The sequence below is a fragment of the Heterodontus francisci genome, chromosome 38 (genome assembly GCF_036365525.1).
Source record: "Heterodontus francisci isolate sHetFra1 chromosome 38, sHetFra1.hap1, whole genome shotgun sequence".
NCBI lineage: Eukaryota > Metazoa > Chordata > Chondrichthyes > Heterodontiformes > Heterodontidae > Heterodontus > Heterodontus francisci.
The window spans coordinates 18050564-18074602 of NC_090408.1; the positions used below are offsets into that span (position 1 = coordinate 18050564).

Here is a 24039-nt window from a genome sequence, read left to right on the forward strand (position 1 = left end):
AAGATATCTGGTGCATTCTATTCCTAAATGCCTTTGATACAGTTGGGCGAGGTTATCAGATTGCAGAGCGTCTGATATCAAGACTGTTAGCCTTTTGAAAATCACCCTTTGTGATATGCCGAGTTCGTCTTGATGCAGCCAGAAACAGCATAGACGATCGGTTCCTTCCTGTATGGTGTCAGGCCATCCTTCCATAATCACCATCCACAACAACGATAGGGTGGGCTCACGTGCCGTCCATCTCTGAGTTGCTCGCATTTGTGGGATCCAAAACTCGAGGTCAACCTTCAGGGCATCCTCCATCTCAGTATCCACACAGTGGACATTCAAATCTATCGAGACATGTGCATCTTTATTTGGATTAAGCAACTTGCTCAGAATGTCCGATGTGACACTTTTGTTGCCCGGGTTCTATCTGACTTCACAGTTGTGATCCTGGACCTTCACCAAAATCGCTGTAACCACGGAGGAGCACTCGTGAGCGGTTTGCGCCATCTGGTTTCAAGTGGCTTATGGTCAGTCTCAACGGTAAAATATTTTCTGAACAAGTAGGTGTGGAACCTAGCAATACCAAGAACCAGAGCTAAGGTTTCACATTCGATATTAGAATAATTGGATTGGGTTTGTGACAAACTCTTTGACGCAAAGGCGATTGGCTTCCCTTCCTGCATGATGCAGGCACCCTTCTGGGACACGTCGATCTCGGGCGTGGTCTCTTTGGGCCAGAATATTGTAGCACGTTGTGTTGACTTGACAGAGATAGCTTTAAGGACTCAAAAACCTGCTGGTGGCCTTCCTGTCAGAAGTAAGGGGCATCTTTACTGCACGTGTGGGAGAATGCAGTTCCTACTATCGACGCACCAAGGAGGTGCAGCATGCGTGTTCAAGAAAAGCTTAAAGTGGAGCTAGATGAGATAGACTGCAATAGAGTCATCCACCGAGTGCACCAGCATTCCAATTGGTGCAGCTGCGTTACCTGCATGGTGAATAAAGATGTTAATCTCAGGATTTGCTTAGACCTGCGACGACTGAATTTAGCCCTGAAGAGATATCCGTACAAAATCCCGACCATGGAGGATCTAAATCCCAAGTTCACTGGTGCTAAGGATTTGCAAAACTTGACGCGAAGCATTACTGCAGGTCTGACGGCTTAGCCAAGAATTCCCAGCTACTCACAACCTTTAGTACGCCCTTCGGGAGATACTGCTTGAGAGTGTTACCATTTGGTCTGTGTGTCAGCCAAGACTTTTTCCGACAATATGTGGACTAAATAACAGAAAATGTCCCGGGCTGTATCTGTGTAGCCGACAATATTGTGGTGGTTGACTGTGAAATGTTTGCTCACTGTTTGCATTATTCTTTAGTGTCCTCCTGGCAGTCTATCTCTTTGCTGACCTGACGTACTTGCTTGCGCCTTTGTTGTGTGTTGGCGTACCTCCTTTTGCATTCGCCATCCTGTCTTGCAGACATTCTCTCTGCAGGTGATCTGCCACCATTCCTGTGTGCAGTATCTGAGCTTGGCCTTCTGCACTGCCTTACCCAATGCCCTCACATGCCACAAGCTTTGCACTGGTCCTGATACGCTGGACAACTGCGAATTGGATTAGTCAAGCCACATTTGCCACAAAGCTTAGCAGACTTTTCTGTCTGTCTTCACAGTAGAAGATACAAGTTCCATACCAGAAATAGGCAGTAACCTAGGGCTAAAAAGAGTGAGCAGATTAAGGAAATGGATATCAGCCGAGAAAAAGTAATGGAGAAATATGAGGAACTAAAATCTGACAATTCCCCGGGACCAAATGGCCTACAACCTAGGGTTCTAAAAGAGATAGTGAATGCACTAGCTATGATTTTCCAAAATTCCCTAGATTCAGGAATGATCCTGGCAGGTTGGAAGTTGGCAAATGTTGCACCGCTTTTCAAGAAAAGAAGTAGAGTGAAAACACGGAACTACAGGCCAGTTAGCCTAACATCGGTCATTGGGAAGATGCTGGAAACTATAAAAGAAGTCTTAACATTGCACTTGGAAAAGCATAATATGATTAGAACAAGTCAGCATGGTTTTACTAAAGGGAGATCCTGTTTGACAAATTTATTAGAGTTTTTTAAGGATGCAGCAACTAGGGTAGATAAAGGGGAACTGGTAGATGTAGTATACCTGGTTTTCCAAAAGGCATTCAATAAGGTGCCACATAAAAGACTAATAGGCAAGATAGCATGGATAGAAGATTGGGTAGCAGAGAGTGGGCATAAATGGGGCATTTTTAAGTTGGCAGGCAGTGAATAATGGGGTGCTGCAATGATCAGTGCTCGGACCTCAGCTATTTACAATCTATATTAATGACTTGAATGAAGAGACAGAGAGTAATGTATCTAAGTTTGCTGATGATACAAAGCTCGGTGGAAAGGTAAGCTGTGGGGAGGATGTAGAGAAGCTGCAAAGAGATATAGACAGTTAAGTGAGTGGGCAACAAGATGGTAAATAGAGTATAATGTAGGGAACTGTGAAGTTGTTCACTTTGGTAGTAAAAATAGAAAAGCAGAAAAATTTTTTTTAAATGTGTGAAACTGGTAAGTGTTGCTATTCAGAGAGACTTCGGGGTACTCGAACAAGGAATGCACAAAGTTAACATGCAGGTGCAGCAAGCTGTTAGGAAGGCAAATGGCATGTTGGCCTTTATTGCAAGGGGTTTGGAGTACAGGAATAAAGAAGTCTTAATAAAATTGTACAGGGCTTTGGTGAGACCACATGCAGACTACTGTGTGCAGTTTTGGCCTCCACATTTAAGAAAGGATATACTTGCACTGAAGGCAGTGCAGCGAAGATTTACTAAATTGGTCCCAATTTGGGATGAGGGGGTTGTCCTATGGTTAGAGGCTGAGTAAATTGGGCCTATATTCTCTGGAATTTAGAAGAATGAGATGCGATCTAATTGAGACATACAAGATTCCGAAAGGGCTTGATAGGGTAGAAGCTGAGAGATTGTTCCGACTGATCAGGGAATCTAGAACACGGGGACACAGTCTCAGGATAAGGGGACAATCATTCAGGACTGAGATCAGGAGAAATTACTTCACTCATGGGTTGTGAATCTTTGGAATTCTCTACCCCAGAGGGTTGTGGATGCTCCATCATTTAATACATTTAAGGCTGGGATAGTTAGATTTTTGGTCTTGCAGGGAATTGAGGGATATGGGGAGTGGGCAAGAAAGTGGAATTGAAGCCCAAGATCAGCCATGATTGTATTGAATGGCGGAGCAGGCTCGATGGGCCATGTGGTCTACTTCTGCTCCTGTTTCTTGTGTTGTTGACTTCTGAGCCTTGGTTGCCATACCAATTATTGTAGCCACCCCCCAACACTTGTAACTGGCACCCAGGCATGATGGCTTCAAAGTTCCTTCCATCATTGAGTAGTGCATCTCATGTGTGCCCTTTTCTTCTTTTCTAGCAGGTCTTTTTAAAAGGCCTGTAGTGGGGTAGACACGATTATTAGCTCTATAACCCGTTCTGACAATTCGATGTCTGCAAAGTCACAATGTTGAGCTTTGTCTTGGCACCGTGCAACAAACTGGTCACTGGACTCATCTTGCTTTTGCTGGTAGGTCATCAACTCAAGCCAAGTACTAGGAATTTAGCTTTACTTTCGATTGCTGCTCCAGGAATGTCCATGTCAAAGGATAGTGGGCGTAGTTGAGTTAATGCTGTTGACGAGGAGCTTCATCTGCTGGGTATCCATGCTGGGAAATTGAGGGCCTGCGATGGGAGATGTCACTAGCTGTTAGCATGCACTTTGAAAATTGCTCCTCCGAGCATTACAATTGAAATGAGGCAATCTCAATTCCATTCCAAGCCAGTCCTGTTTTGACGTTGCAGCTATTAAGGCTGATGACTGCATTTGGCAGTCTCTGATCTTACAAAACTAAACCAATCTATCCTTCAAGAGTGACACTTTTGATTAGCCAGCGTTCAAAAACCAGTGGGCCAGTTAAAAGGTTTCACTGCAGGGGTGGTTTTCTGCAGCCATTAATATCTCCAAATAGATTTCTGTGTATTTGCTCAAACTCTCTGCATCCACACGCACATTTCAATAGAATAAAATCCCTTCATGAAGACAGTTAACAGAAACCAGTTTAATTTTACCCATTTGGCCCAGTGAACGTTTGGATGAAATATCAAATGTTTCAAATTTGAAATGGGGACAGATCCTCTTTTCTATTTTGCAGGGTCCTGTCTCGTTAAAATCTGTACTACCGCCACTGTACTCCAAGACTTAATGTCGTAGAACCATAGAAAAATTACAGCAACGAAGGAGGCCATTCAGCCTGTCGTGTCCGTGCCTGCCGAAAAAACTAGCCGCCCAATCTAAACCCATCTTCGAGCACCTGGTCCATAGCCTTGCCGGTTCCAGCACTTCAGGTGCAGGTCCAGGTACCTTTTTCAAAGAATTGAGGGTTTCTGCCTCCATCGCCATTCCTGGCAGTGAATTTCATCACCCACCATCCTCTGGGTAAAAAAGTTTTTCCTCATGCCCCCTCTAATCCTTCTACCGTTCACCTTAAATCTTTGCCCCCTGACCGCTCCACCGGGGGAAACAGGCCCTTCCTGTCTACTCTATCTAGGCCCCTCATAATTTTGTACACCTCTATTAAGTCACCCCTCAGCCTCCTCTGTAAAGGTGTGCAAAGGAAACCCGACCCAAGTCCAAATGCTGGACCTGGAAGCCCGACCCAACCCCGACACATGCCGTCTGATCCTGCGGGGTCAGGTTGGGTAGCAGGCCTTTACCCATGTACTGTTGTAAAGGCCTGCCACCCGACCCGACCCCGACGGGTCCTGACGACATGTGTCGGGTTCGGGTCGAGTCGGACTTCCAGGTCCGGAATTCAGGCTCGCGTCGGGTTTCCTTTGCATACCTCTACTTCTCTGTTGTAAAGAAAACAACCCTAGCCTATCCAATCTTTCCTCACAGCTGCAACTTGCGAGCCCGGGCAACATTCTTGTAAATCTTGTCTGTACTCTCTCCAGAGCAATTATGTCCTTTCTGTAATGTGACCAGAACTGTACGCAATACTCCAACTGTGGCCTAACCAGCGTTTTATACAGTTCCAGGATTACATCCCTGCTTTTGTATTCTGTACCTCGGCTAATAAAGGAAAGCATTCCATATGCCTTCTTCACCACTCTATCTACCTTTCCTGCCACCGTTGGGGACCTGTGGACATGTACTCCAAGGTCACTCACTTCTACCCCTCTCACTATCCTCCTGTTTATTGTGTATTTCTTCGCTTTGTTTGCTCTCCCCAAATGCATTACCTCACACTTCTCTGGATTGAATTCCATTTGCCACATTTCCGCCCACTCAACCAAACCATTGATATCATTCTGCAGTCTGCGGCTATCCACTTCACTATCAACTACACGGCCATTTTTTGTGTCATCAGCATGCCTCCCACATTTAAGTCCAAATCATGACTACATACCACAAATAGCAAGGGACCCAACACTAAGCCCTGTGGAACGCCACTGGAAACAGCTTACCATTCGCAAAAACATCTGTCAACTACTCGCGTTTTGTTTCCTGGCCCTGAGCCAATTCTGGATCCAACCTGCCACATTCCCCTGTGTCCCATGTGCTTTCATTTTACTGACCAGTTTGCCATGTGGGACCTTGTCAAATGCCTTACTAAAATCCATGTAGACCACATCCGCTGCACTACCCTCATCAATCCTTTTTGTTACTTCCTCAAAAAAACTCAATTACGTGAGTAAGACACGACCTTCCCTTAACAAATCCATGCTGATGATCCCTGATTAATCTGTGCTTTCCTAAGAGCCAGTTTATCCTGTCATCTTAGTGAATGAAGCCTGATTGATTTACAGGCTATTCAATTTATTATTGATGGCCCGGTTCCATATTTTGTTATGGGTACAATGTCTTATTTAATTAGGTGGAAAATATTTTGCAGGCTGTGCAACTTGAAAGTATTAGATGTGATGCTTATTGATTTGATATGTCAGCTACAAGCCCAATCTTGTTTGTGTAGAGGAGAGTTCTAATCGAACAGGTATAATCTTGTATGTCAGTGAAGTTGCTTTGATTGAGACTGGATATAACAGTAGATACGAAAAACATCTAACAAATAGGAGCAGGCCGTTTCGCCCCTTGAGCCTGCTCTGCTGTAAGATTATGGCTCATCATTGGCTTCAGCTCCATTTTCCCGGCCCTATCCCCATTATCCCCTGGTTACCTTAGTGCCCAAAAATCCATCAATCTCAGCCTCAGATATACTCCGTGACTGAGCATCCACAGACCTCCGGAATAGGGAATTCCCAAGATTCATAATTCTCGCAGTGAAGAAACTTCTCCTCATCTCAGTCCTAAATGGCAAACTCCTTTTTATCCTGAGACTATGCCCCCTAGTTTTAGACTCCAGTATCTACGCTGTCAGGTCCTTGAGGAATTTTATATATTTTAATGAGGTCAACTCTCATTCTTCTAAGTGCCAGAGAATATAGGCCCTTTCTACTCAATCTAGTTGGGACTGGAAAATCTGATGCAGGTCTGAGCTTGAATGTTGGTATCCGTAAGATCCCGATTGGTGGGAGCAGAGAGTGGAATTACAAGTGGCCAAATGTGTCCTCACCTGCACATTAGCCAGTTCTGCAATTGGCAGGGGGTCTGGGAGCAGGTCACAATTACACATTCTTCAGGCACCCCTGCCCTGGGGGGGTCCCAAAGTCAGAGCACAAGGTGGAGGAGCCAGGAACTCCATCTCTGTTCACCCTGACGCTTCAGGCCTGCAGACACCGGCTGAGCTTCGCAACTCGGGAAAGCTGCGGAAATTCCAGGGCAACGTTAAAGGTGCAGAGACTCAGCACGCTCGAGGCATTGGGCCTTTTCTGGGAAACGAGAATCCGGAAACTTCACCCTTAAAGGCCTGCATTGGGAACTTCCTCTCAGTGTCACACACACTTCCTGTCACACATTAGTATGGCCTCTGGCATACCATGAGCAACACCACAGGAGATTCAAGAACGAATAATAATTGTATGTAAACAGCTCTGACTTCACAAGAAAAACTAAAGGCTTCAAGTTGAGTTATTCATTGATTTCAAGTGCATGGCCCTTTTAGAGCTATTGTAAACAGCAGGTCAATATTGTATGATACTGCGCAGAAGGAGGCTATTTGGCCCATCATGTCTGTGCCAGCTCTTTGAAAGAGTTATAGAAGTTCGGAAAATAATCATGTCATTCGTCATGGGAACCTTGTCCTGCGCAAATTGGCTGCTGTATTTCTGACATGACAGCAGTGACTACATTTCAAAATTACTTGGTTGGCCGTCAAGTGCTTTGGGCTGAGATCATGGCAGGCGTTATATAAATGCAAATCTTTCTTTAAAAACAGGCAGGCCATTTAGCTCCTGACCTAATCAGAACATTTCTGATTTTAACCTTCAGGGTTCTACAGGCGGATGGAGCACCTTCCGAAAGCAGATGGGGATGGGCCCAGGCCCTCCTGGATCCATGCAAAGCGGAGTCCTGTTGCCTCACAGGGACTTCAATTGCGTTTGAATTTGCGTCAGGCTGAACAAACTTGCAGGCCCTGTAGGAATAGTCATAATCTCTCCTGCCCAGGGATCCCGGGATCCCTCCCTCCCCTCCCCCTCCCCACCACCCTTCCTCACTTCCTCTCTCCCCCTCCATTCTCCCTCCTTCCTTCCTCCCTCCCTCCCTCCCCCTCCCCCAAGATTCTTTCCCACACAAAACTCTTCCTCACAACTCGCCTATTTGCTGTTGATTGTCCCTCCTCTGGGGCCTGACCTGCCCTTCCGTCCCCCCACACTGCCCCTCCCCCCTCCCCTTTCCCCCCGGAACAGCCAGTAGAGCACCGATTCCTGTGTTACAGAGCTGCTTGGGATGAATCTCGACAAAAACCACTGCATCACTTTCCACACCTGCTTTGCAAAGGCACATTCCAGAAGGAGGTGGGCAACAGCCTCTTCTCCACCACAGCCACTCGAGGGCAGCGAGCAGAGGCGGTAGATTCCGGACTTGCAGGAAGGATCTGACGGGCAGGGCCCTTCTCACCACCAGCCAAGATACGTCTTGGTGCTTGTTTGAAATTTCTGGTGATGAGGCAGAAATGGCTTTGGCAGTCTGCTCGGGGAACCATCCGACAGGATCCACCATCTCCTTTTCCTGTAGGGCCTTGAGGACATTCCGTGCAGACCACTGCCTGATGGATTGGTGGTCAAAGGTGTTTTTCTGCACAAACCTTTCCGAAGGATAGGTGGTACGGCACGGTCTAACTGGATGGAGCGTTCCATGGCAATGTGACCAGGCCCATCCTTCGCAACACCAGGGACAGATAGAACCTCAGCACGTGGTGACACTTGGTGTTTGCGTACTGGGGTTCTATGCACAGCTTGATGCTGTGGCACACAAAGACGGTCATCAGGATGAGAGTGACGTTGGGTACATTTTTTTTGTCCCTTTATCCAGAGCTTTGAACATTGTGTCCCTGTGGACACAGTCCATTTTGGATCTCCAGATAAAGCGGAAAATGGCTCGGGTGACCGCCACGGCACAGGAGTGGGGTATTGGCCAGACCTGTGCCACGTACAGCAATAACATGAGCGCCTCGCACCTGATGACCAAGCTCTTGCCCACAAAGGAGAGAAATCGCTGCTCCCAGGTGCTCAGTTTATGGCTTACAATGACTACTCACTCCCTCCAGGTTTTGGTGCACGCCCCGGCCCCTCTGAACCATATCCCCAGCACCTTCAGGAGTCTGACCTGATGGTGAAGGGGACAAAGGATCGGTCATCCCAGTTCCCAAAGAACATGGCCTCGCTCTTGCCGTGATTTACTTTGGCTCCCGAGGCCAGTTCGAACTGGTCGCAGATGCTCATCAGTCTGCGAACGGACAGCAGATCCGAGCAGAAGATGGCGATGTCGTCCATGTACAGGGAGGTTTTAACCTGAGTGCCTCCACTGCCTGGGATTGTCACCCCTCTTATGCTCACATCCTTCCTAATAGACTCAGCAAAGGGTTCGATACAGCAAACAAACAAGACCGGGGAGAGAGGACAGCCCTGTCTCACTCCAGATTGGATCAGGATACTTTCTGATTCCCACCCATTGTTTGAGACTGCACTACTGATGTTTGTGCGGAGCTTTTGGATCCAATTGCGGATTCCTTCCTTAAACCCCATTTTGCAGAGCATGCCCATCATGTATATGTGCGATATCTTGTCAAAAGCTTTCTCCTGGTCCAGGCTGATGAGGCAGGTCTCCACCCTCCTGTCCCGTACATAGGCGATCATGTCCCTGAGTAGTGCAAGACTATCACAGATCTTTCTGCCCAGTACAGTGCAGGTCTGGTCCGCGAGAATCAGCAACCCCAGAGCAGACTTGACCCAACTGGCGATGTCTTTGGACAGAATTCCAATTTCTGATTTCCGCCCTCTGCCCCTTCCGCTTGTAGATGATGGCGATGATGCCTTTACTCATGGATTCCAACATGCTGCCAGCCAGAAGCATACTCTCGTACACACCCAGCATGTCTGGGCCGATCCAGTCCCACAGAGCCGAATACAACTCAACTGATGAAGCGTCACTTCCAGGAGTTTTACTCGTCTTGAAGTACCTGATGGCCTTTGTCAGCTCGTCCAGAGTTAATGGTTTGCCCAGACTCTCCCGCATGCTGTCATCTAAGACCTCCGTGATAGATGACAGGAAGGAGTGGGAGGTCATGCTGTCCATGGGCTTCATGTCGCACAGCCTAGCATAAAAAGATTTGCCGATCCTTAGTATGTTGGACTGTGATGATGAAACTGAGCTGTCCTGTTCCTTCAGGCTGCTGATCACAGAGCTCTCTCTGTGTACCTTTTTGGAAGAAGAAACGCGAGCACGTGTGATCCTGCTCAATGGAGCGGACTGTGGACCGGACGATGATCGTGGAGGCTTCCATAGCAAACAGCCTGCTGGCTCTTCAACTCATGGACGTCCTCCTTGACCTCAGCTCTCATGGACTGCGGCCGGAGCAGTTTCTGCATTCTCGTCTGGAGGCGAAGGGGTGTGTGCGTGTGTGCGTGTGTGCGTGTGTGCGTGTGTGCGTGTGTGCGTGTGTGCGTGTGTGCGTGTGTGCGTGTGTGCGTGTGTGCGTACGTGTGTACACGCACGGGAGACGCACGGAGGGCATCCACGTTCCCCTGCCAACCCACTGGTCGTCCTGTAGGTGCCAGTCGGCTGGTAGGAGGCAGTGGTCAGAGAGGAACACCGGCTTCACTTCCATTGATCTGACCGTGACAGCATGGGACACAAACAGAAAGTCAGTCTGGAATGGCCACACCTGTCCGGTCTTCACCAGGTGTATCTACGCTGCTCTCCGTCTGCAGGGTTACTGAAGACTTCGTGCAGCTTTCATCTTTTACTGTTTCCATTAGGAATCTGGATGTAGCGTCCAGTTTGCTGTCATCACTGCCTGACTGTCCAGCTACATCAGTGATACAGTTGAAGTCACCGCCTAGAATGACCGGCCTGGATGTCGCCAGCAGCAGTGGGAGTTCGTTCTCATCAGCCAACCTGTCATAGATGCATCTGTCCATGATAGTATTGGTAGGAGTGACCACTGCACGGTCCTTTTGGCAATGAAGTTCTGTTTTCTCACTGAGGACACGCTCCATTGTGTTGTGTAACACTTCCCCCGTCCTAAATGGGATAGACTCGGAACAGATCTAGCAACTCAAAACGAGGCATCCGTGAGGCACTGTGGACCACTGGTAGCAGGAGAATTGTATTTGCCTGGCATAACCCTCACTCTACCATTACCATCGAGCAAAGGGATCAACCCTGTTTCAATGAGGAGTGTAAGAGGGTATGCCTGATAAAGCAGCAACTCAGAACTACATGCACGCTAAAAAGTGGAAGCAGCATGCGATAGACAGGGCTAAGCAATTCCACCAACGGATCAGATCAAAGCTCTGGAGTCCTGCACATCCCGTCGTGAATTGTGGTGGACAATTAAACAAGTAACTGGAAGAGGAGGCTGCACAAACATCCCTATCCTCAATGATGGGGAAGCCCAGCACATCAGTGCAAAAGACAAGGCTGAAATATTTGCAGCCATCTTCAGCCAGAAGTATCGAGTGGATTCACGCCACCTGATATCAAGAAATAGTTGAAGGCACTGGATACTGCAAAGGTTACGGTCCCTGACAACATTCCGGCAATAGTACAGAAGACTTCTGCTCCAGAAATAGCCGCGCCCCTAGCCGCTGTACATACTGGCAGCTACCTGACAATGTGGAAAATTGCCCAGGTATGCCCTGTCCACAAAAAGCAGGAGAAATCCAATCTATGCAATCACTGCCGCAACAATCCAGTCTCGATCATCAGCAAAGTGGTGAAAGGGGTCGTCGACAGTGCCATCAAGCAGCACTTACTCAGCAACAACCTGCTCACTGGTCAGTTTGGGTTCCGCCAGGGCCACTCAGCTACAGACCTCATTACAGCCTTGGTCTAAACATGAACAAAAGAGCTGAACTCCAGAGGTGAGGTGAGAGTGACTGCGTTTGACATCAAGGCGGTGTTTGACTGCATGTGGCATCAAGGAGCCCTGGCAAAACTGGAGCCAATGGGAATCAGGGAAAGATCCCCGCTGGTTGGAGTCATACCTAGCTCAAAGGAAGATAGTTGTGGTTGTTGGAGGCCAATCATCCCAGCCCCAGGACATTGCTGCAGGAGTTACTCAGGGTCGTGTCCAGGCCCACCCATTTTCAGCTGTTTGATCAGTGGCCTTCCATGCAACTTAAGGTCAGAAATGGAGATGTTCAGTAATGATTACATGTTGTTCAGCACCATTCGTAACTCCTCAGATGATGAAGCAGTGCGTGTCTGCATTCAGCAAGACCTGGACAACATTCAGCTTGGGCTGATATGTGGCAAGTAACATTTGCGCCACACAAGTGCCAAGTAATGACCATCTCTAACATAAGCGAATCTAACCATCTCCCCTTGACATGCAACAGCATTACCATTGCTGAAGTTCCCACCATCAAGGTTCTGGGCTTTACCATTGACCAGAAATTTAACTGGACCTTCTTCTCCTTGGCATTTCTTCACAGACAAAGATTTTGGGAATGTTGTACTTATTAGTTGCAGGCCAGCCATACAAATGCTGTTGCTATAAGAGCAGGCCAGAGGCTGGGGAATTCTGCAGGGAGTAACTCACCTCCTGTCTCCTCAAAGCCTGTCCACTATCTACAAGGCACAGGTCAGGAGTGTGATGGAATACTCTCCACTTGCCTGGACGAGTGCAGCTCCAATAACACTCAAGAAGCTCGACAGCATCCAGACATAGCAGTCCACTTGATCGGCACCCCATCCACCACCTTAAAGATTCCCCATCTTCAAAATGCACTGCAGCAACTCGCCAGAGCTCCTTCAACAGCACCTTCCAAACCCACAACCTCTGCCACCTGGAAGGACAAGGGCAGCAGGCACATGGGAACACCACCGCCTGCAAGCTCCCCTCTAAGCCACACACCATCCTGACTTGGAACTATATCGCCGTTCCTTTTACTGTCGCTGGGTCAAAAACCTGGAACTCGCTCCCTAAAAGCACTGTGGGTCCACTTATTCAAGGTGGACTGGCAGCAGTTCACGAAGGTGGCTAACCACCACCTTCTCAAGGACAGGTAAGGACGGGCAACAAATGCTGGCCTTTCCAGCGACGCTCCCGTCCCAAGGACAAATAAAGAGGTTACACTGATCACTCACCAGAGAACTCCCATGGAAATTCCAGGTGCAGTATCACATAACATTCTAAAAGCTTGTGCTTTTACTGGCTCGGAGACAATGCCAGAGATGCTTTTAAATTGCTTTTTTGCTGAGGAGAAATAGGAAACTTGCTGCTCGTATAATCCAGTCCCAATAGTGCATTTCTCATTGGAGTACTGTTTGTACATTACTTTTGAAGTGTATCCACTGTTGTAATGAATTGGCTGTAAAGCACTTTGGGATGTTCTGATGTGGTGAAAGGTGCAACATAAATGCAAATTCTTTTTTGTCCTGTTGCCTCCCCTAGCCTCGTGTCACCTGTTCTCACCTCGCCCGTGAAGAATCTCTTTCACCCAAATGACATTTCCAGCTACAAGCAGCAAGCATGCAGCTTTCACTCGTGGCCTGCATTTGGTTAGTTGCCTATCGACCTCCTGTTGTCAAAAGTCAGGGTTTCAGCTGTGACCAAGTCAATGTGAGAAGCTGTGGAGAGTTTTAGCACTTCTCAAGTAGCTGTTCGCAAACCAATTTGGTTACCGCAGTTTTACATGAAATGTCATTGATGCTACTACCTCTTGAAATGCTTTAAAGAGCAAATTCTTTGTACAACTGGTGTTGTCACTTTTGGCATTTTATGCTGAATTAATCCCTTCTCCGGTAGGCTGTTCTTTCAGATTGACTGTTGCAAATTAATATCTGTATACTAAGTGCTACTTCCTAGTTGCCAGTACAAACTTGAAAATTCTTTATATATTACTCACTTGTACAGCTGCTGTAATGGAGCTGAGCAGAGGGAGCATTCGACACTGCTGCAGTGAAAGAAACCTTATCTTCACTGTCAATTATTAGGTAAAGCATTAGGGAGTGGCATGTTTCCTTTAGAACTGATACCCAGTGCCAGCTTCATTTCTTCCAGTTCAAATCGAATATGGTTTAATTATTGAATAAAGCATTCCTGATTCTGCCTCTACAGTGTGCTTTAACCAACATTGGTCCCTCAAACAACGTCACTACATTAATTACCTCGTCATTAATCACAGTGCTGTTGGTGGGATCTTGCTGTGTGCAAATTGGCTTCCGCGTTTCCTACATTACCACAGTGACTACACTTCGAAAGTACTTCATTGCTGCTAAGCACTTTAGCGATGTCCTGAGTTTTTGAAAGGCACTATATAAATGCAAGTTCTTCTCGTTCTAGAAGGACACTCTTCTTTGTGTCAATGTGGTAATTTTGTTTCCTGTGTGAAGTTCCCTTGTGTTTTCTTTTGTATCTTACTGATGCTAGCACCTGTATAGAAATATAGCTTTAGTCTTCAAATTGCCTGAAACCTGTTTCAGTGTCTGGTTTATGCACCTAGAATAAATACAGATGAGGAAGGGTGTTTGGTCCATCTTGCCTTATTTGTCCAGAAAGCAAAATCTGCGATCTCTCATCACAGCATCCAGCTGGCTTCTGACTGACTGACTGTTTGTTTAAAGGTTTTCACCTCCGTTACTGTACCCAGTACCCAGACGTCTAATCGCAGCCCACCCCCTCCCACAATGGTCCCATGGTCCCACCTCTCTCTCTCTCTCTCTCTCTGCCCCCCCTCTCTCTGTGCACCCCTTTCTCTGCCCTCTCTCTCTCTCTCTCTCTCTCTCTCTCCTCTCTCTCTCTCTCTCTGGCCCCTCCCTCTCTCTCTGCCCCCCCTCTCTCTGTGCATCCCTTTCTCTCTCGATCTCGATCTCGATCTCGATCTCGATCTCGATCTCGATCTCGATCTCTCTATCTCTATCTCTCTCTCTCTATATCTATCTCTATCTATCTCTCTCTATCTCTCTCTATCTCTCTCTCTCTCTCTCTATCTCTCTCTATCTCTCTCTATCTCTCTCTATCTCTCTCTATCTCTATCTCTATCTCTCTCTCTCTCTCTCTCTCTCTCTCTCTCTCTCTCTCTGGCCCCTCTCTCTCTCTCTCTGCCCCCCCTCTCTGTGCATCCCTTTCTCTCTCTATCTCTCTATCTTTCTATCTCTATCTCTATCTCTATCTCTCTATCTCTCTCTCTATCTCTGCCCTCTCTCTCTCTCTATCTCTCTCTCTATCTCTGCCCTCTCTCTCTCTCTATCTCTCTCTCTATCTCTGCCCTCTCTCTCTCTCTCTATCTCTGCCCTCTCTCTCTCTCTCTCTCTCTATCTCTGCCCTCTCTCTCTCTCTCTCTCTCTCTATCTCTGCCCTCTCTCTCTCTCTCTCTCTCTCTCTCTCTGCCCTCTCTCTCTCTCTCTCTCTCTATCTCTGCCCTCTCTCTCTCTCTCTCTCTCTATCTCTGCCCTCTCTCTCTCTCTCTCTCTCTCTCTCTCTGCCCTCTCTCTCTCTCTGCCCTCTCTCTCTCTCGCTTTCTTCCCCCACCACCCACCCCCCCAGCACCACCTCTGGCCCCCCTCTCATTCTCTTCAACACACTCTTGCCCTCTCTCTTTGACACATCAAGGGTCTCCACCTGATATTTAGCAAATATCCAAGGCAGTGGGTGCAGCTCTGATGAATTGCTTCACTGTCTCTATTTATTTTTCTCTCAATCTATTTCTTTTAACCTCTTTCTCTTGTGACACTTTTCTAATTCTTTTTTATTGTTTTCCTCCCTCCTTCTGTAAGTGTCCAGTTCGAACCCTCCCCTTCTGCTTCCCTTTCTCCTTTTGTTTTCCCTCTTTTTTTTTTTCTTCTCTTTCCTCCCTGTGTTTTTCATGCGATCTCTATTCTGTCTTGTATCTTTTTATCTATTCCTTTTATCTTTTCGCTTTCCTGTTTCTTTATTTTCCACTTTGCCATTCTGCTCACTCTGTCGCTCACTCTCGCTCTGTCCCTCGTGCTCGCTCGCTCTGTCCCTCGTGCTCGCTCGCTCTGTCTCTCTCGCTCGCTCTGCCCCTCGCTGTGTCTTCTTTCCTCTTTAGGCATCTTGAGAAGCTGTAGGGATTGATTCTGGTGTCAGGAAAAGAACTAGGGCTGCTGGCCAGTGACTGGATGAGATTGCATGGCATCAGAAGTGGAAAACGGGCCTTCAAAAAAAGTTTTTTTTTTAAGAAAAAGAGAGAATTAGTGTGTGATGGAAATTTGTGAAAAAAATGGGGAAAATGTTAAAAAAAAAACGCAGTTGGGTATAGCTTAATGAAGAAAAGTCACCTCAGAAGAGGGGTCTTGAAGGAAAAAGCCAGTGGGCATCAAAAGGGAGACAAAGCGAGGAAATGAAGATGGCAGGGAACACACCAGGCCTGCGCTCCTTCTCGAGGTGGACCTGTTGACCTGTACAGAACTGGGAGTCATAGCTCGAAGGGACAGGGTCAAAGCTGATCACATGATCTCAGTCAGTCAGTAAGCAAGTAGATTGGCTGGAAGTTTACGCCCTCCCCCACAGGAGTGCACTTGTGGCAGTGGCGGTCGTAAAATTGAGTGGGAGGTGGGGGTTGCCGTTCCCAATGCCTTCCCACCCCCCTGCAATTTTACCAGTGACGGCAGTAGCGAGAAAGGGCCCGCCCATCCCACGTCAATCAAGGCCCTTAAGTGGCCAATTAACTGCCACTTACGGGCCTCCTGCCACTGGTATTTTGTCAGCAGCGGATGAGCGCCTTAGGCCCCACAGAAGGCTGGCAGGTAAAACCTGGCAGGTAAAACGCCCACTGCCCCCACTGAAATAAAGTCCACCTCCCTCCCCCCCCGCCCTTGCCTCGCTGGGGCACGGCTGATTGTCCCCAGCAAGGCCCTGAAACTTACCTCTCTTGAGGGCTGATGTCCATGATCCTGCTATTGGCTGGGTGCAGTCCCAACAGTGGCCACTGCTCCCGGTGGCGCTGCTGGGACTGACTGAGAGCTGCCAGCCCGCTGATTGGCCAACAGCTCTTGGAGGCGGGGCTTCCTGCCTCAGAGGGGTGGAAATCCCGCCCAAGTCCAATGAAGGGCCTGGGGACCATAAAATCCTGCCGTGGCTCCCAGGCCCGGCAGAGGCAGCCTCGCCCCTGACATTTTGGTCGATAGGCAGGGTCTTCTGTCCAATGTAAAATTGCGCCTAATTACTGGAATAATGCTGGGTGGGAGACTTTGCTCAGAGAATTGAATCACAGCTCAATGCAATAGATAGGAGAATTGAAGCATGAGAGGATTGGCACGACAACAGAAGGATCCTGACAAGAAAATTGTATGGGAAGGAACTGTGACACTTGGAGGAACTGTGCTCTATACAAAAATGTTTAATATATATCGTTCAGCAGTCTTTTTCTTTGTGTATTGCTGCTCCACAGTGTATTGACGTGAAGTACTGAAACTACTTGATCTTTCATTCTCACCTTTTCACTGTTTCTATACTGTTCATAGAGTGCACACGCAGCACATTTTGTTCTTTCAGTATGCAGTACCTTATGCTTGTACATCTGTATTAATATCATCTGTCACAGTTCTGCTCACTTCCTTATTTTTATGTTACTCCATTTGTTGGTTCCTGACTAGTTCCTCTGACTCAATTCCACTGCCCTGCCCCACTGCCCCTAAATGCATTGAGTTTCTGAATCCAAGTCAGTATAAATTAAAAGCAATAGTGGTTTCTAGATCAATCCCTGGAGTTCTCTGCTCACTACTCCCGCCCACTCTGGTATTCCTCTCCTCACAAGTACCCACAACTTCCTTTTACTACAGCCAGTCTCTTCTCCCTATCTAGTTTCTACATTTAATTCCCCACAGCTATGTAGCCGCTGCTTATGTGGCTTCCTGGAAATCCAGGTAGATTGCATTGGGCTCGGACTAGTGCCCTGGTGATACCACCTTCTCACAAAGTCCGTGGGATTGGTCCTCTACATATATGGTGGGAGACTTCTATCAGTTGGGAGGTGCAGCAGATTTACGGCTATCCTCTGCGATACTGAGGGAATACTGCTTTGTCAAAGGTGCTGCCTTTCAAATGAGACATGAAACTGAAGCCCCATCAACCCGGATAGAAATGATCCCATGGCACTATTTGAAGAGGAGCAGGAGGCTGTCCTAGTCAACATTCCTCCCTCGAGCAACACCGCTCAATACTGATTAATTGGTCATTCATTCATTCATTTGCTGTTTGTGTGATCTTGCTGTATACAAATTGGTTGCTACATTTCCCCACAGACCTTACTCACTGCACTTCAAAGGTTGCTTAGTGATATTTTGGGGAGTCCTGAGGACGTGAAAGGTGTTCGATCTTTTCTTGGTGATGTCTTAGTGCAGTAAGAACAGTTTTGGGCCCGTGAATAGGCCATTCAGTCCCTTGAGATCCATATCCCTTGATGCCCTTCCCTAACCATTGATCTCAGTCTTGAAAGCTCCGAGTGTCCCAGTTTCCACAGCCTGTTAGGGAGCGAGTACCAGATTTTTACTACCGTTTGTGTGAGCTAGTGCTTCCTGATTTCCCTCCTGAATGACCTAGCTGTAACTTTAAGATTATGTCCACTCGTTCTTGATTCGCCTACCAGTGGAAATAGTTTCTCTGTATCTACCCTATTGAATCCTTTTAACATGTTTTCAAACCCTCTATCAGATCACCCCTCAATCTTCTATACTCAAGGGAAAGGAAGTCAAGTTTATGTAATCTGTCCTCCATAATTTCATCCCCTAAACCCTGGTATTGAGTCTGTCTAAGTGATCATTGTCTAAACTCCCTTTGACTCTAAGCAAGAGGTTTCCATTTGTCAGTGTGGTCTGGATTGAAACCAGGATCTTTGATGTGAAGAGGCTATTTTCCTTTCAAACCCACTTCATCACACAGTGTCGGGTGTTCTTGTGCTCTGTGTATTTATGCTGACATGTAAATAATGATATGCCTGGTGCTATGCAGCACATTAGATTAAAAGGTAACCTGTTAAGTGAAATGATGCGCTCAGGGATTTTGTGAAAATGCTGTGTGTGGCTGACGATTTGGTGATGACCCTGGTGATCATTGTTTGTCCCTTCACCTTTCGCAGATCCTGCCTAAATAGATGTTGGAGGCGCCCGTTTCTGGCCCAGCTGCTTAATCGAGGACTTGGCTGAACGGTCAACCAAATGGAATCGTCAAAGGAAATTACAACGTGGGAATCCATTCGAGCGAAGACCAAACCCTTCCTTCAGAGTTTAAGGAAAGTCAAGTCAAGTAAGAGGAAAGAGGGAAAGAAACGGCACCTTTTGGACCAGCGGATGAGTGTGTCCGAGCCGGACATGTTGCAAGTGGGCAAGACTTACAGTGAGAGTTGCTCACTTGTGCTTGCCCAGACCTCTGCTGTCAATTATTTCAGTAGCCCTTCCACTCCCGTTAAGAAATTGGATAAAAATAATGCACGGGCTGTGCTTCAGGAAAGTACAGTACCGTCAGGCGAGCCTCAGAAGCTAGAGAGCTCCTGCACTGAAAAGGACGCATCCACGGCCACTGCATTTTCTGAGTTAGTGAAGGAATCCAGCAGCAATGGCACTGAAGACATGCCAGAAAGTAACATTTCTAGTGGAACAACAGAAGAAAAGTCTGTGGTACGTAATTACTTATCCTGATTTAAGGTGATTAAAGGAATTGATAAGGTCGATAGAGGGAAACAATTCCCTCTGGTGTGGGAATCCCGAACAAGGGGGTGTAATTGTAAAATTAGAGCTGGGCCATTTAGAGGTGATGTCAGGAAGCACTTTTTCACCCAAAAGGTTGTGGAAATATGGACCTTTCTCCCCCAAAAAGCTGTGAGGTTGGGTCAGTTGAAAATCTCAAAACCGACTTTGGGTAAGATCTTTGTTAGTCAAGCGTATTAAGGGTTACAGAACCAAAGTGGGAAGATTGAGTTAAGATACAGATCAAGGAACAGCTCGAGGGGCTGAATGGCCTACTACCCATCCCTATGGTTCTGTAAAGGCAGAATCTTGCCATTGACACTTCGGAGGATTGCTCTATAATATATAATAACTCAAGTGTCATCTTTACTGGGGAGATGGTGGCATAGTGGTAATGTCACTGATCTAGTAATCCAATGGCCCAGGCTGATGCCCTAGGGAAATGGGTTCAAATCCCACCACGGCAGCTGGTGGAATTTAAATTCAATTAATTAATAAAAATCTAGAATTGAAATCCAGTCTCAGTTTCATGGCACCATCACTTATCATCAATTGTCATAAATATCCATCTGGTTCACTAATGTCCTTTAGGGAAGGAAATCTGCCATCCTTACCTGGTCTGGCCTACATGTGACTCCAGACCCACAGCAATGTGGTTGACTCTTACATGTCCTCTGAAATGGCCTGGCATGCCACTCAGTTGTGAAGGGTAATTAGGGATGGACAACAAATGCTGGCCTTGCCAGTGACGCCCACATCCCATGAAAGAATAAAAAACAAATCTTTCTTAGCCAAATAGTCAAATCCTTGTTGAATAACTAGAAACTGAAAGTCTACTTTGGCAGAAATAAGGTGGCTACAGTAACCATGGTGATTCTGGTATTGGGGCGTGTAATAAAGCATGGCTACCCGACCCGAACCTGACCAGACCTGACGACGTGTTGGGTTCAGGTTGGGTCTCTCTCGCGGGTCCGGCATTTGGGTTGGGTTGGGCTGGACGGGGACACAGTGCTGCCTTGCTCACTTCTGCACGATTCTGCAGGAATAGCCTGCTGCCGAAACAGAGGATCACAACAGTTGGACGAGCTATGTTTGATTCTTTTGGGCCTCCTTATCTCGAGAGATAATGGATATGCACCTGGAGGTGGTCAGTGGTTTGTGAAGCAGCGCCTGGAGTGGCTATAAAGGCCAATTCTGGAGTGACAGACTCTTCCACAGGTGCTGCAGAGAAATTTGTTTGTCGGGGCTGTTGCACAGTTGGCTCTCCCCTTGCGCCTCTGTCTTTTTTCCTGCCAACTACTAAGTCTCTTCGACTCGCCACAATTTAGCCCTGTCTTTATGGCTGCCCGCCAGCTCTGGCGAATGCTGGCAACTGACTCCCACGACTTGTGATCAATGTCACACGATTTCATGTCGCGTTTGCAGACATCTTTATAGCGGAGACATGGACGGCCGATGGGTCTGATACCAGTGGCGAGCTCGCTGTACAATGTGTCTTTGGGGATCCTGCCATCTTCCATACGGCTCACATGGCCAAGCCATCTCAAGCGCCGCTGACTCAGTAGTGTGTATAAGCTGGGGGTGTTGGCCGCTTCAAGGACTTCTGTGTTGGAGATATAGTCCTGCCACCTGATGCCAAGTATTCTCCGAAGGCAGCGAAGATGGAATGAATTGAGACGTCGCTCTTGGCTGGCATACGTTGTCCAGGCCTCGCTGCCGTAGAGCAAGGTACTGAGGACACAGGCCTGATACACTCGGACTTTTGTGTTCCGTGTCAGTGTGCCATTTTCCCACACTCTCTTGGCCAGTCTGGACATAGCAGTGGAAGCCTTACCCATGCGCTTGTTGATTTCTGCATCGAGAGACAGGTTACTGGTGATAGTTGAGCCTAGGTAGGTGAACTCTTGAACCACTTCCAGAGCGTGGTCGCCAATATTGATGGATGGAGCATTTCTGACGTCCTGCCCCATGATGTTCGTTTTCTTGAGGCTGATGGTTAGGCCAAATTCATTGCAGGCAGCCGCAAACCTGTCGATGAGACTCTGCAGGCACTCTTCAGTGTGAGATGTTAAAGCAGCATCGTCAGCAAAGAGGAGTTCTCTGATGAGGACTTTCCGTACTTTGGACTTCGCTCTTAGACGGGCAAGGTTGAACAACCTGCCCCCTGATCTTGTGTGGAGGAAAATTCCTTCTTCAGAGGATTTGAATGCATGTGAAAGCAGCAGGGAGAAGAAAATCCCAAAAAGTGTGGGTGCGAGAACACAGCCCTGTTTCACACCACTCAGGATAGGAAAGGGGTCTGATGAGGAGCCACCATGTTGAATTGTGCCTTTCATATTGTCATGGAATGAGGTGATGATACTTAGTAGCTTTGGTGGACATCCGATCTTTTCTAGTAGTCTGAAGAGACCACGTCTGCTGACGAGGTCAAAGGCTTTGGTGAGATCAATGAAAGCAATGTAGAGGGGCATCTGTTGTTCACGGCATTTCTCCTGTATCTGACGAAGGGAGAACAGCATGTCAATGGTCTATCTCTCTGCACGAAAGCCACACTGTGCCTCAGGGTAGACGCGCTCGGCCAGCTTCTGGAGCCTGTTCAGAGCGACTCGAGCAAAGACTTTCCCCACTATGCTGAGCACTATGTTTGATACGATTAACTTTATTACGGTGGTCGGGTCGGGCGTGGGAAAAGATCAAAGGACTCTGGCCTGGATCGGGTTCGGGTTGGGGTTGGATGTGGTCGGGTCGGGTTTCAATTTCATACCTGAGCAGGCCTTTAGTGTGTAAATTGAATGCCAACATGGCAAGTTGTGAAAACTGAATTCATGAAAATCTTGTTTTTTAAAGAAACTAACTAAGGAAAGGATTCATATTTTAGTGAGAAATTGCTGGCCCAACAAGTACATTGATTTAAAAACAGAAAGTGCTGGAAATACTCAACAGGTCTGACAACATCTGTGGAAAGAGAAGCAGAGTTAGAATAGGCAAAGTTTAGAAATATAATAGATTTAAACAAGTAAAGCTGGGGTGGGGAGGGGAAAGAGAATAAAAGGGAAAGTGTGTGAGAGGATAGAGGGCTGAAGAGATTAACTGACAAGAAGGTCATGGAGCAAAGGCAAAGAGAATGCGCTAATGGTGTGGTGAAAGACAAAGCATAGTGCAGAGAGAGTGTTAATGACAGAATAATGAACAGCCTATTAAGTACATTGACTGCTACTGTAATTGAGTGGGTGTCTAGTTATTTTTAACTATTGAAAAAGCAAAATACTGTGGTTGCTGAAAATCTGAAACAAAAACAAAAAATGCTGGAAATACTCAGCAGGTCCGGCAGCATCTGTGGAGAGAGAAAGAGAGTTAACATTTCAGTTTTTTTTTTTGACCATTTATTGACTTGTTACCTGTGTATGGGCAGAATTTGTAAACGTGTAAAGAACCTCTAAAATCGCAGAGCACCAGATTAGTGGACCCCACTCAGAATAAGCTAACTCTTAATAATTTATAAATCCATTATGAATGGCAAAAGTGCTGTTGTTATTGTCAACCCCATATGCAATGAACATCTGTTAGATATACAATTATTATGGGCAGAAATATGAATCTAAAGTATTGTAGTGCTAAACTGTGACTAGCATTGAATTTTCTATCTCGTCATCCTCTTCAAATCTCTACACAATCTCAACCCACTCCATCTTGGCATCCTCCTTCAGGCCTGTAATCCCCTTCTGCATTAGTTGCTCTTCTAGCTCTGGTCTTTTGTGTATTCCTGTCCCATTCCCTCCCTTCACTCCATTGTTGGTGGCACCTGACCCCTGTTGTTTCGCACTCCATTTCCAAATTGTACCACCTTTGTAAGCCTTCTCTGAACACATCTTTCTAACCGCGCTTTCAGTCACGCTCCCTAATCTCTGCTTGTTTGTTTGTTTGTTTAATCAATTCTTTTTTCTCCAATCCCAGGATGAATTGCTTTGGGGTGTTTTCTATATTAAAGATGCAGTGTCAATGCAAGTTGTCAGTGCCTTTATCATTGTGGTAGTTCATTCACCCTATCTCTGGCCAATAACTGCCCTATCAGTCTACATTTGATCTTCAGCAAAGTGATGGAAGGTGTCGTTGACAGTGCTATCAAACGGCACTTACACAGCAGTAACCTGCTCACCGATGCTCAGTTTGGTTTCCACCAGGGCCACTTGGCTCTAAACCTCGTTACAGCCTACGTCTAAACATGGCCAAAAAAACTGAGTTCAAGAGGTGAAAGTGTTTGCCCTTGACATCAAAGCAGCATTTGACCGAGTGTGGCGTCAAGGAGCCCTGTTAAAATTGAAGTCAATGGAAATCGGGAAAACTCTACTGGTTGGAGCCATACCTAGCACAAAGGAAAATGGTTGTGGTTGTTGGAGGCCAAACATCTCAACCCAAAGACATCGCTGCAGGAGTTCCTCAGGATAGTGTCCTCGGCCCAACCATCTCAAGCTGCTTCTGCAATGACCTTCCCTCCATCATAAAGTCAGAAGTGGGGACGTTCGCTGATTGGTTCTGAACAACGTGCATTTGCAAGTCCTCAGATACTGAAGCAGTTCCTGTCTAGATGCAGCAAGACCTGGACAACATTCAGGCTTGAGCTGATAAGTGGCAAGTGACGTTCGTGCCACACAATTGCCAGGCAATGACCATCTCCAACAAGAGACAATCTAAC

General features: G+C 47.0%; 1 protein-coding gene across 9 annotated transcripts in view; it reads left to right on the top strand.

The window, feature by feature from the left end:
• The window catches only part of LOC137352407 (multiple C2 and transmembrane domain-containing protein 2-like), a 455261-nt gene that overhangs the window by 48113 nt on the left and 383109 nt on the right, over window positions 1-24039 (top strand). For 8 of the 9 annotated variants that reach the window (XR_010969701.1, XM_068017773.1, XM_068017767.1 and 5 more), the window contains one exon: window positions 18740-19277. Coding sequence is in view for 8 of the 9 variants with exons in the window: in XM_068017773.1 (XP_067873874.1) it covers window positions 18819-19277 (459 nt within the window). In the remaining variant the exon portion in view is untranslated. Of the gene's footprint in view, window positions 1-13178; window positions 13200-18739; window positions 19278-24039 lie in introns of those variants that run through there. The other variant, XM_068017771.1, reaches the window with a different exon arrangement.